The following is a 12,727-nucleotide window of genomic DNA, read 5'->3' on the forward strand; positions in this document are numbered from 1 at the left end:
TTTAAAAAACTGTGAATTGATATGAAATAACAAATGATGACAAACTTCTTCACACTTCAATATATTTTTTCTTAGTCTTTTAGTTTAAGCTATATATACACCATAATTCATCTTCTGTTCTGCATGATAATTCTGAACTCTGCATGGCCCTAATCTTTAAGATATCTGATAACTGCTGTTCATGTGTTCAAAAAGTTGTTTTCTGAAGTTTAAATTTTTACTTGGCAACATGTCACTCTAAGTATAATACTTAAAATACTACCTTACTGCAATCGATGCTTCAGATGAAGCAACTACTGTTCCTCCCTTCTTCCCCTGTTCTGGGAATAAGATGCTTGTTCTAGCTTTATTATGTCTTCCAATAAACTTTGCCACTCATATTTGAGAGGCAGAATGGAGTAGTTATGTGCCTTGCATAGGATTAAAGGGAAAGTGATTATTTGAGGTAAGCTGTGATCTTTGAATAATTCAGAATTTTTCCTCCTAGTGATTTTTAAGTAATGACCAAATTAATTGCATTCAAGCTTGCTTATTCTTTGCAAAGTAGATGTCCAATATTCTTGTATCCTTTGTAGATCCTGGGGTAGAAGGATGTGACTACAACCTTGAAAGATTAGAGTAATTTGGTAACTCCTTAACTGGGATTTTGCACTCCCTCTCTTTATCAGTTTGTCAGGGGTAACTAGAAATGAATTCTAACTCTCAAAAGGGTAAGCTGCTGTATAAAGTAAGCAGAAAGCCAGGTCAAGTCTCTGGGAAATCCAATTCGAAAGACTGATGAAGCAACTTTTTGTGGGTGATTGAAATTTGTATTGGGCTGCATGTTGGTCCTCTGTGGCTTTCAGAACAGCTGGAAAGAAAGTGGATTTTTAATCAACTGTATATGTATCCTATTAGTAGCTAAAGTTATATGCACAAAACATGAGTAACAAAGAAGCATTAATTGTTCCATTACCACCTCATACAATTAAAACTCCCAACATGTGAAAGCTTAAAGGATTCCAGTACTCAGATAAAACTTTCTTATACCAACTTAAGAGGCTTAGTTGAAAGAACCTTTTGTACAGAACATGCCTTCAGCTTTTTATAACTTAAAGGCAGTAATGTACTGCTGGAATGGAAGACTAAAACTGTTTTCTTGTTCCACTTACAATGTTGCAGAACTCCTCTGCTGTAAATCCTTAGACAACTTCTTTCCCTGGACCTTCATTATTACAGCATACCTCATATTTGATTTTTTCCAAAGTTATTACAGGAGCTAGTATGTACCTTAGCTAAGAGGATTTGTCAGTAGTACATGGACGATTAATACCACAGCTTAAAAATCAATTTACATAGCTTATCTAGGACTCACTTGTAACTCCCTATATGCCATTGTGATACAATATTGAGCTATAGCTTGGTTATTAGCTGAATATTTACATTTGTCTTGTAATGGACAAAGATTTGGAATCCTAGGGGAGTAAGGGCCTTAAATGTTCCAGAGCAAACTGCAGAGCAACACACTCTATTGGACTTGCCTTTTAGAAGCATTTATCCTATTACACATCATACTTTTGGGACAAAATAAACAATGTATATGCATTTTTCTCAAAGCAAATGTGATTTTTTAATGGTATTAAAGATGAAGATAATTTCAGCTGCTGCTCTTACTTGCTGTTAAACTTATGTATTGTGCATGATAAAATATAGAAATCTGTAACAATGCAGTTTTTCACTAAGTACGTACTATTAGTTAATATTTTTAACCTATACACAGCCCAGTCTCCTGCCTTTGGATGATATGACAATGTTTTCACTTCCTGCAGTGTTTCCCTTTCTCTTTATTGGAGGTGTCCTGGTGCTGAGAGAGGAGGAATCAAAGGGCCCAAGAAAGTATTCCTTTTTTTAAATAGTTGCTCATTCATATCTTAGCAAACTCCTTACCTGAAGTGTTGTACAAGGTTGTAATTAATAGCATGCAGTTGCTTATGTTGAAGTGTCTCCATTTCTTTCTATCCTCTCATAAAGCTGATTTTGAAAGTTCCTGCCTTCCTGGTGATAGGATGATAAAGCAGAAGCAGAAATGTTGATATTTTCTTTTTAGATATTTAGCCAAATGAAACTTCTGGTGACTGGGAAAATATCCAACTAATCCTCCATCTAGGGATTTACTCTTTCCTGTACCCCACTACCCTTTAAATGCCACTACGTTATCATAGAAACACTGGTCTGTGTGCATAGCCTCACTTGTAATGTTCTCAAAAGTACTCTAGATTTTGTTCTGGATCTACCACCACAAAACTTGTTTGGGGTGCCTTTTATTAAATAGTATCCTAAAAAATACTATGCAAATACCAAGGGATAACGATATGAAGATACTTAGAAAAAGATGAAAGGTAGTGGAAAATTTGAAGACAAGATTCAATAGCTTTGAGATGGTAGGAACAGTGTAAGGGTAGATAATTTAAGTTACACTGTACTAGGGGGCTATACTGCCTGCTTACTGTGTTTACCAACCCTGCTCTGTCCACTGCAGCCTTCTTACCTATGCCTCAGGAGGAGTGTGGGTGCTACCAATCCTTTCTAGGGCTGGATCATGGGGCCTGGCTCAGGATCAGGGCTGGGATACTTCCCATGCCAAGTTCCTCCCTCAATGCTCCGTTACTGCCTGTCTTTGCAGGGCAGCAGTGCTCCATATGTGCCCTTCTAGCTGGCAAGCAAGTTCCCACTGCAGGGCTGGGACATGCTCCCTGTGGACAGTAGCAGTCCCTTGAAGCTGTGGGGTGGCACAGCTTCACAGGTGATTGATCAGCCCTGTCTAGTCAGAGGCTCAGGGTTCTATGCATGGAGATGACTTACTGGGTGGGGCTGATTAATCACCTGTGCAGCTGTGCTGCCCCACAGCTTAGCAGAAACACTGGAGGCAAGGGCATGATGGAGAGACATGAAACCATAGGAGTGCCCCCATATGGCTTTATGCTCATGTGCCCTCCTGAGAACTAGATTTGGGTCACATGGGAAGAGAGCCTGGTGGGATAATCTGGGCCATTAGTCCTTATCCTGGAGTTCCATGGCCCAGAGCCCAACCACCCCCTTCCTTCCCCCATCTTCATTCCTACCCTTACTTCCTTCCTCCATTCCTACACCCCATCCTTTCCTAACCCCTCCCCCTCCAAAGCCCCACACTGCCCATCCCCCCTGCCTCCATTCCCCTCATGCTACCATCCCTCTCTACTTCACCACACATCCCCACATGCACCCTATCCCCCTTCCTCCCTCCTACACACACCCTAACCCCTCCCACAAATGGGCAACCTGACCAGCAAGGAAAAGGCACCAGCAAGTTGGCAACTGCTGGGTCACCCCTTTTTGACACCTTAGGGATTGCTGGGCTATAGCAACGTGTTTCACCAGAGCAGCTCAGTGCTGGACTCAGGACATGGCCACTCGGGGCAGCGGGCTGAGGTGTTTGGGGACATGGAATGCCTTGCCCTGTGCAAGGTGCTGCTCCTGAGTCTGCTGGCCCAGCAGCCTGTGAGCACCAGAACAGTGGTGTTGCCCTGAAGCAGGTCATGGCACCCCAGGGCACCAGGAAAAGGGGGCCTGGGCCACTCAAGTCAGTGCTACCGGTTATCTCCTTGCCTATTGTGCAGAAATACCACTTGCTGCTGCAGCTCTGCATTTGGCTAGGTGGGAGGGAGCCAGTCTGGGGGTTTGAGTGAGCATGCTGGGAGTTGTGGGTTGTTGGCTGGGGGAAGGTGTGAGGGGGGCTGGAGTGGTGCATGGAGGGGCTGCAGCTGGTAGGGCTGCAGGCAAAGAGGCTGGTCAGTGGGGGAGGCTAGTTGGTGGCACTGGTAATATGGCAAGTTTGATTCTACTGAACCACTTCCTCCCCATGATCTACCTTTCCTAACAGCTTTGAAAGGTTTTATATATTACTCAGTATTTAAATCTTCTGTACACCATCCATGGAACTTAAACATTTTAGTGATTTTTTTTCAGATGCATAAGGGAATAGTACTTTACTATGCAACTTTTTCTAGTAGAATGGCTACATAAATCATTGAACAGGTGGTAGCATTTAGCAAACTTCTCTCTCAAAGGCTTAGTATCTACCAGCAATTTTATCTTTTCAAGAGGAGTGCCTTTATTGTTAGATTGTCATAAGTAGTTTTATACAAAAAAACAAATATAGATTGGTAAAATAAACCATTTTGAGACACTTAATACATTGTGGCAGAAATATGGTTAGAATGGAGACATTTAAACAGGGTTTTTTTTCTTGTGTTGCAGTAAATAAATACACACATTAAATCCATTACAACTACATTTTAATGCCTGTTACATCATTGCATACAGTTTTAGCTCTTGCTGGGTGCTTTTGGTAGTAAGGCAGCTGTAATAAGGTGAAAAAGGTTTAGACATGGCTCTGCAGATGTGAGGGCTCATCAGTGCAAGGATAACAGCTTTTCCAGCAAACTACATTTTACTGAAGATACTGAGAGAACCTGTCAAGTAGTTTATTAAATAGCAGTATGTTCAAGCAGAAGGAAGTAGTGCATTTCTCCATCAGCTAGAAGACAACCTATACATTGTATTGTGAATTGATACAACTGGTAAAATAAATGATAGAAACATTGATTACTAAAGCAGTCAATATAAAATAGACTTAAGATAAATTAACCATGTGAGCTCATTTAACTATTTGTGCTTCATGAAGTGTACACAGTTTAGTATTACAACATACAAGTAAAAGTTAACCACCATGCTAGAGGATATTTACAGCAAGTAAACTTAGTATTTTGGAATTATTGTGATAGCAGAACTGCAGTATGCTACCAGGCAAACATTTTAGATGCAATTAACTCATTCTAAACAATAGCCAACTCTCCTTTATCAGGAAGCAGTAGCAACTGTTGTGAAAAAGCTTATGTCCTCTACCTCATCACCTAGTGAGGATTATATACCCTTTTCTCCCATACAAGTCATTCTGAAAAGGGAGAATAACAAAGTGAGGAAGCCAGCCAGAAGTACAGCCAGCTTCTAGCCAAATTTAACAGTTCAATGCCCAGGTTGCAATTTCCCCATGTCAGTTTTTTTTTTTTATTTGAAATGGTGGTGGTAGCAACACAGCAGACCTATGAAACTAATGTAATCAGTTTCCCCATCGCTATTATCAAGTCCCAAACTGTGTCTTGGTGTAAGTTCTTATTCTAAGCAGACAGTGCTGTGCTGCTGATTATTCTGCTTCAGTCACCATGTTTTACATACAGTGATAGATTCAGTACAGCAGTCCATCATGCAAACTTCTTCTTGGTAGCTGTGAACCGCTCCATGTACTAGAAAGCAGAGAGCAAAAAAACAAAATTGGTTGTTCTGAAATTGGAAAGTCAGGGAAATAAAGCCATGTTGAAACTAGACATTCTTGGCTTCACACAAGAAGTCTACTCTACACTTATATAGACCTATAATCCATGGGATTAACTTTCATTTAGAATGTTATTTAGTTTGTATTAAACCAAATTAGATTCCTTACCCTTCTTCCCCCATTTACAGAAAAAGAGTATTTCCATCCTCACCTACCATGCAATGGTTATTAGTCAAAGAATAGAGAATGACTATGGCAAGTCTGCTACACAGCCTGGAAATGTAGACACATCCTATTAGAGTCAGATTAAAAGTATAAACAGGCCAACAGTGGGGAAGCTGTTTTATAAAGCATTTTCTCCAGTACAATGATCTCCAGCATTATGAATAACCTGAAGCAAGCAAGGAGCCAGGAATGCTATAGCTAATTAAACAGCCAGATAGCACCTCTAATTTTTCAAGTATTACCCATTAGTTCCAGTTTCTTCTACGTAGGAATAGTTGGGAAATAGAAACCTAACCAGTATAATGCTCAATAAAACAGAGTACTAAGACTATCATTGCTTCAAATGTGATTAAGGTCCATCTCTTCTTTTAGGGCATTGTCTAAAAGCTGGCTTAAATATTACTGTAACATCACAAAAAGTTTTCTTATAAGCATATACTACAATTCAGTCTGAGGTGCCGGGGGGAAAAGGATATGCATCACCAGGGGAAAGAGGAAAGCTGCAAGATATTTATTTTACATGTAGTTCCTAAACCAGAGAAAGATCCTTTGTTATTATTTAATGGGTCATTCTTAGAATATTCCTGTAATCATTCATTTTTAAAAAAATCATTCCTTCAAGATACTTGTGGATGGTTGCAACTCTCATTCATCAGCAGAACTCTGATCCCCCAGAGGCGCATTTAGGAGCAAGAAAGCAAAAAAAAAAAAATTCACTAGCAACATTTTTCTACAAACCTTGTCATAGCCTTCCAATTCTCTGAGTTTCTTGATTTCAAAGAGATTACCCTCCACTGCAAGCAATGAGATCTGTGAATCACTGAGTATGCTCTGAGGAAGCATGCTGAGGTCTAAACAGTTCTCTTCCAACCGCAGAACCTTGAGGCGTGGACAGTGAGAGATCTTCACTGAGATCTGAGAAATCTGGTATGATCCAAAAGGAAAAAGTGGAAAAAGGCTTGGAACAGTACATTTTTACTGATAATTGGTTATTTGAAGTACACTGATCTGTATTTCACAACTACTATACAGTCTGACTTCAGTTTTTTGTACCATTTTATAAACACTGTCACTTGTTCTGTAAATTAACTAGAATAATGACAGGGAATTAATTAGAACTAGTTATTTTCCTAGCAAAACTGGTATCAAGCGACTTTATATAATTTTAGTTTTGAGGAAGTGTCATACCTCTAACAATATAAAGAGGAATTTGAGTATTTCTATAAGACCTTGGAAGTGAAGCTGTCCTTAATTCTAATTCCATATATGTGCAAAGTGCACTGGTGACATGAATTCAAATCCCATTGCCATTAGTCAAATTAAAACAGCAAGAGATTGAAAAGTTGGGCAGAGTCAAACAGTTTAATCCTTTTATTCTACGCTTCATTCACCATGCAGTTTACCCCAGACAACTGGCATCTGGGTGTCTCCCATCTGGAAACTAGAATAAAGGACTTCATGCTACAACCCATTAGGTGGAATAAGAGAATAGAACAAGGTAGGCATGTCTGAGGCTAATCTCATAACAGGCAATATTTTCTTGCACACAGGAAAGTTACTGTTTTACAAAGTGAGCCTGACCCCATAAAGGTTATCCCAGAAAGTCACATCAGGCAATAGAAGATATCACAGATGAGAAGTAACTGGGTATTTACATGGACCCTCCACCCTATCATATTCAAAAGGCATTCCTTTCATCCTGAAGTGGTAACTGTCAGTCTTGACTTCTGTGGCACAGAGAAAACTAACTATTTAAGACTCAATGTCCACATGCCTCTAAACCTCAGTTTTCAGACCTGGTTCTGATTCAAATTGAGTTCAATGGCCTGCAAGTCCTCCACTGTGTCTGGTACGCTCTGGATTTTGTTTCTTGAGAGATCCACCACATCTAGGTGACGAAGACTGCATAGTTGTGTGGGCACAGTCCGAAGCTGGTTTCCAGAAAGGCTCAGGGTCTTGAGAGCCGAGAGTTGTCCAAAGGCAGCAGGCAGCTGTGTCAGGTGGTTGCCATTCAGATGCAATGTTTCAAGTTTTTTCAGCTTACACAGCTCTTCAGGTAGTGCAGCTAGCAATAAAATGATGAAGAAATTAGTCTACTCAGAGGAGCAACTGAGTTTTCATAGCCATTAAAAGCTAAGTCTTCTCCTGAGTGGAATATACAACCCTATTCTGATAGAGGAATTTTGTTTTGGAAAATCCTTTCATAAACCATTAGGCTAAATTCATTCTACAGCATTTAAATTAAGTTTGAGTTTTTTTCATCCCATCCTAGTAAAGCAAAAAAACTTCTACACTTCACCATTGCACGAACAGAAAAATTTTGAGACAGGAAGAACAACATCCCTAATAAACTTAAAGGGAAATTGTAGGTAGACAGAATATAAATAGAGTTGGAATTAAGCCAAGACATTAGGTATAACACTTTATTTCCATAAAAGATGCTATGGCTTTGTTAATGACCACAGAAAATCAAAAGTTTAGTTTTTATCATTCACCCAAAAGACGACACCTAGTAGCACAGTGCCCCTTACTTCTAGTTGCTAGCTTTGCAGATCTTCAGGGCACTGGCCCAAGAGGAATGACACCTACTGAATCACCAACACTGTTTTCTGAAGGACACAGTCTTCAGAGGTTTTCTATGCAAATACTAAGCTATCTGACTCCGCTCAGCTTTTAGATCAGACAAGTTCAAAGCAAGCATTTAAGAGGATCTTAGTACTTACACATTATTGCAAGGGTGAAAATATAACAAAATTGTTAACTAGTTTTGAACAAATCCTAATCATGAATTCCAAGAGATTTTAGTGTAAGAAACCAGTGCTTTCCTTTGCATTTTGTAAAAAAACAAGTTATCACAATGCCAGACCAACAACAAAGAACTGTGATTCATTAGCATTTTAGAAATCTGTGACAATATTAAAAGCTCATACTCAGTTTGTTGTTGTTTAAAGCAAGACTCTTCAGAATAGAAAACTTTCCCATCAGTGGTGGCAAGATCTCAATTTTGTTGTTTGACAAATCTATTGTCCTTAAGTTGCCAGCTAGCTTCTGCAGGTCTTCAGGAAACTGGGGGGATGGAGAGGGCGAGAGTAGATATAGCATTAGAACAGCTGGTGTAACTTCATAATAGATTATATAATTTCATTTACCTTTTTTTCGGTTATTTACACCTAAATTCAAGTTTATAAGCAAAACCAATATATGAAATTACTTTTTTCTATGGCACCTAAATGCAAAGGACATTTTACAGACTTCTAGTAAAATGGATTCCTAGTCTATAATTCAATCTAAATAAACAGGATACAAATAAAGAAAAAGAGGGTGAATACAGGAATACAAAATACTGTTTACAAAACTTTTCATTTTTATGTTCTCATGTCTATTTTTTACATAACCTATTCCTACTGGATTATTTCCCCCCGCTTTAAGCATGATGGAAGCTAAATAAAACCCGTTCTTTCTCCAGTTCTGTTTTACTTTACATCTGCTATATATATGAGAGAGTCTGTTCCAGAACTCCTCCTAAATGGTAAGAGCTGTGACCACCAAATTCAGTATACAGCTTCTTCTCATCACAATTTAAAGCAAGGTAAGGTTTGATATCCCAAGAAAATGGGATTGCTTCTCAGAAAACCCACAGAAGAGACACAGAATCACCAGCAGATGAAAGTGGCTGGCTGGGGGCATACGTACACACCCTATCCAGGATTGCCCCAGCTTGGAGCTTCCTACCCCCTAAGCACACTTTAAGGAGGTGGAGGAGGGGGGGACTAAAGCATCCCCAGTCTCTGATTTGCATGGGAACATTGCTGGCTGTTCCTCTTCATCAAGGAGTGAGGGGAAAGTGCAGAGCTTGCTGCATTCCTCACTCAAGCTGTGGAGTGCAGGAGGCAGATGTCAGGCAAATCGTCTATAAACTGTAGATTATAAAAGCCATCTCCTTCCTTCTTGCTGTAATACCTGTCTGCTCTTTGGAATTCATATTTATTCAAACCCCTTGCCATCATAAAGTACATGTTACATTGCTCACTTGTGGATTTTTTTTTTAAATAATTTACTCGCACAGTCACCCACAGCACTAAATACCTGCAACTATTCTCTAGTCAAGGGGTAGTCATTGGGCAGACCACAAGTCAAATCTGGACCAGATACTTTTGGAATGTATCCCAAAATCTTTATTATTTTCTGTAGTGTCTGGACCCTGACCAAGAAATCTGAACCTGTTCTAATCTGTAAGCTACTCATGTTTTAGCTTTTCCATGCAATGTATACCAGTAATTTATCATATTCCCCCAAATACATTATCAGAAAAGAAGATTAAATATAAGAGATAGAGATATTTTACTCCCCATATCCACTAAGTAGCATGGTACAGTGCTAATTTGGACATCATACAAACAGGAGCTAGATCCAAGAGTGATTGTTCCAGTCTGATTTGGATTTTTCTGGGACTTGACCAAACAAAATCAAGTCAATCTCAGGTAACGTGTTAAAACTGTAGGCACTTATGCACATGCTTTACTTTTGTCACCTGAGCAGTTCCAAGCAAAAGGATAATGCACATGACTAAGGTTAGGCATAATGAATAAATACATGAACGACTGGGGCCAAAAAGTATTTCACAAATTTGAGGAGTATCTTGCATAAATACACACAGTTACAAAACTTATTTCATACTCTCCAGGTAAGATTTTCTAATGAGAGATACCTTTTTTGTTACACAAACTTTTAAGAGTCCTGGATTTAATACATTTGTTTTAAATATAAAACCTGAAATTGTAAAGAGATAATTTTTCAGGTAAGTGGAGCATTGGTGATTGCTAAATCAAAGAGCAAAGGTACATGCAAGTGTTTTTCTTAAAAAAGAGATAGTGAGGTGCCTGGAGCATTATTTGTACAGCTCTAGTAATGCTCGTGGCACTTTACAAAACAGGAAAATAGAGACTCTGCCTAAGACAATTAGTTATATGCACATGCAGCCAAACAGTTCTACTACCTCAGAGAGTCCTTTTCCAGTTAGCTGGAATACGCCTGTTTTCTGAGCTGTCTCCAGGTGAGCTTTTAAGGCACTATTTCCCATTCTGCAGGTCTTGTGTCAAGTACAAAGATTTTGTTTAAGGCACAAACCCAGTTCAGTCTTTTTCAATCACGCTACAATGGACTCAATTTTCCTGTTAAAAGCAAAATGTACAAAGTCATTTTGTGCATAAGAGTTTTCTTCCATTATGGCTAATCTAGACATGTTGAATGTTATGCTTAATGTGTCAGGCTATGTTTCTTATCCTTAGTTAATAAAAATGTCTTAATAAAATTAACCCAATTTATCATATTAAGAGGACTTTATTTATAGTTCTATGAATGCTAAATTAATGGTATGGAAGTTGAAAAGCATGCAACAGTGGAAGGCAAGATCAAAGTGTCAGGCTAAGGCCATGTCCACAATGCAAACTTTGGTCAAAACAAGCTATAATGGGGTAAAACCATAGCAATTCGTATATCTTTCATGTGTGTACATCCATGTTTGTTTGCATTGGTGTTTCACAAAGCGTTTCCTGTAAGCTGAGCACTTGGGCAGCCACTCAGAAGAAATTCAAATGCCAGTTATTGGCATACCGCCCACAGATGGCAGCATATGTTTCTACTGGTGGTGTGCAACCACACATGCCTCTGTACAAATAAAATTTATTCCACTTATGGATGAAAAAATTAGAGGGAACATTGTTCACAGGCTCCATATGCTAGAGTTGGAGAGTTAGGTTGACATGGTTACAGTACTTATGGATGTGAAAAATCTACATCCATGAGTGCTACAACTATGCCAACCTAACTACTGGTAACCCAGCTAGGTCACTGGAACAATATGCACAGCTAGTAACCATAGCTCAGAGAGGTGAAGTGCCTACAAAGAAGAAAATCCCCTTTCTGGAACTGTAGTGTGTAGTGCACTAAGGGCTATTGCAACATACCTGGCACTGTGGCCATGTCCTTGTAGTGTGCACAAACTGAAAACAGTCTTAGATCCCTCAGCCTTTGTAGAGGATTTCAAATAATTGGGTTACATAAATGCAGCCTTTAAAAGGGTTACACAATTCAGCCTTTAAAAGGGAGAGCATCAAGTTTAAACCAATGGAATAACAGCCCCAGTGGTTTTTAAACTACAGGTTGTGACCCAGTACTAGGTCACACAATGTCAGGTGCTGAGTTTCATTGCTGTGGGGCCATCCGTGGTGCAGAGGCAGGCTTCCTGCCTGTCCTGGTACTGCAGACTGTTAGAACCTGCAAAAGCAACAAGGAGTCCTGTAGCACCTTACAGACTAACAGATGTCTAGGAGCATAAGCTTTTGTGGGCAAAGACCCACTTTGTCAGATGCTGTTAGAAACTGCTGCTTCTGGGGTGCAGCATGGTCCCCATGCCTGACGAGGCAGAAAGGCTGCCCTAGCACCCTTACTGCACCACTGACTGGAAGCCCCTTCAGGTGAGCCCCTTCTGTCCTAGTGCTCTCCCCCTGAAGCTCTGATGCTCAGCCCCACCCCGGAGCCCACAGCTAGTCAAATTATGTTGGATCGCGGGGCATCAACAATGTCCTTCCACTGGGTCGCGAGAACACAAGTTTGAACCCCCTGCTCTAGGGTCGGGGGAGCAGGGCGGGAGAGACAAAAGGCGGCAAGTTAGGCCAGTGACCGCCCCGCCGCGGAGCCCTAGCAGCGCCCCGGCCCCTCGCACGAACCAGCAGTTCAGGAGCCGGGAGCCCAAAGGCGGTTCCGCTGTGGGTTGCGCAACCGAACCAGAGGCGCCGCCGCACGCGGACCAGGGGGCACCACGGGCCCGAGGCAGCCAGTGTCTCCGGCAAACGTCACACCCCGGGCCGAGACCTACCGGCCGCGGTTCTAACTCCCATCACGTCTGCACCCGCCCGCAGAGCGGTTCCGGCTGGGGAGTCACCTCGCCGCCGCGCGCCCTCGGAAGCGGAAACCAGGCCAGCGCCCCTCGACACACCCAACATGGCGGCGACAGAGAAACAAGGCCTGCGCCCCGCCCTCGACACACCCAACATGGCGGCGACAGAGACTCTAGGCCTGCGCCCCGCCCTCGACACACCCAACATGGCGGCGACAGAGAAACTAGGCCTGCGCCCCGCCATCGACGCACCC

General features: G+C 41.0%; 1 protein-coding gene across 3 annotated transcripts; it reads right to left on the reverse strand.

Annotated features, from left to right (window-relative positions):
- Positions 1 to 4,253: 4,253 nt before the first annotated feature.
- LRRC57 (leucine rich repeat containing 57) lies at positions 4,254 to 12,604 on the reverse strand. 3 transcript variants are annotated; one of them, XM_089778872.1, is made up of 7 exons: positions 12,453 to 12,467; positions 11,542 to 11,603; positions 10,572 to 10,746; positions 8,506 to 8,641; positions 7,372 to 7,640; positions 6,314 to 6,499; positions 4,254 to 5,321 (listed from the first exon to the last, which is right to left on the reverse strand). In XM_089778872.1, the coding sequence occupies exons 3-7, from the start codon at positions 10,653 to 10,655 to the stop codon at positions 5,280 to 5,282; spliced, it is 717 nt and encodes a 238-aa protein (XP_089634998.1). In that variant the 5' UTR covers positions 10,656 to 10,746; positions 11,542 to 11,603; positions 12,453 to 12,467; the 3' UTR covers positions 4,254 to 5,279. The 3 variants fall into 3 exon arrangements, with proteins under 3 accessions (XP_089634998.1, XP_075783352.1, XP_089634999.1); XM_075927237.2 differs by lacking the exon at positions 11,542 to 11,603 and having other exon boundaries at positions 12,453 to 12,604; XM_089778873.1 differs by lacking the exons at positions 11,542 to 11,603; positions 12,453 to 12,467 and adding an exon at positions 12,304 to 12,442.
- Positions 12,605 to 12,727: the final 123 nt, after the last annotated feature.

This window comes from Pelodiscus sinensis, chromosome 5, assembly GCF_052426305.1.
Source record: "Pelodiscus sinensis isolate ZL-2025 chromosome 5, ASM5242630v1, whole genome shotgun sequence".
In the NCBI taxonomy this organism is placed as follows: domain Eukaryota; kingdom Metazoa; phylum Chordata; order Testudines; family Trionychidae; genus Pelodiscus; species Pelodiscus sinensis.

Coding starts and splice junctions, on each gene's coding strand:
- LRRC57 (XM_075927237.2), bottom strand. CDS start 10,655: ATGGGAAATAGTGCCTTAAAAGCTCACCTGGAGACAGCTCAGAAAACA. Junction 8,642..10,571: donor CTGGAAAAGGACTCTCTGAG/GTAGTAGAACTG, acceptor CCATCCCCCCAG/TTTCCTGAAGACCTGCAGAA. Junction 6,500..7,371: donor TCAATTTGAATCAGAACCAG/GTCTGAAAACTG, acceptor GGATCATACCAG/ATTTCTCAGATCTCAGTGAA.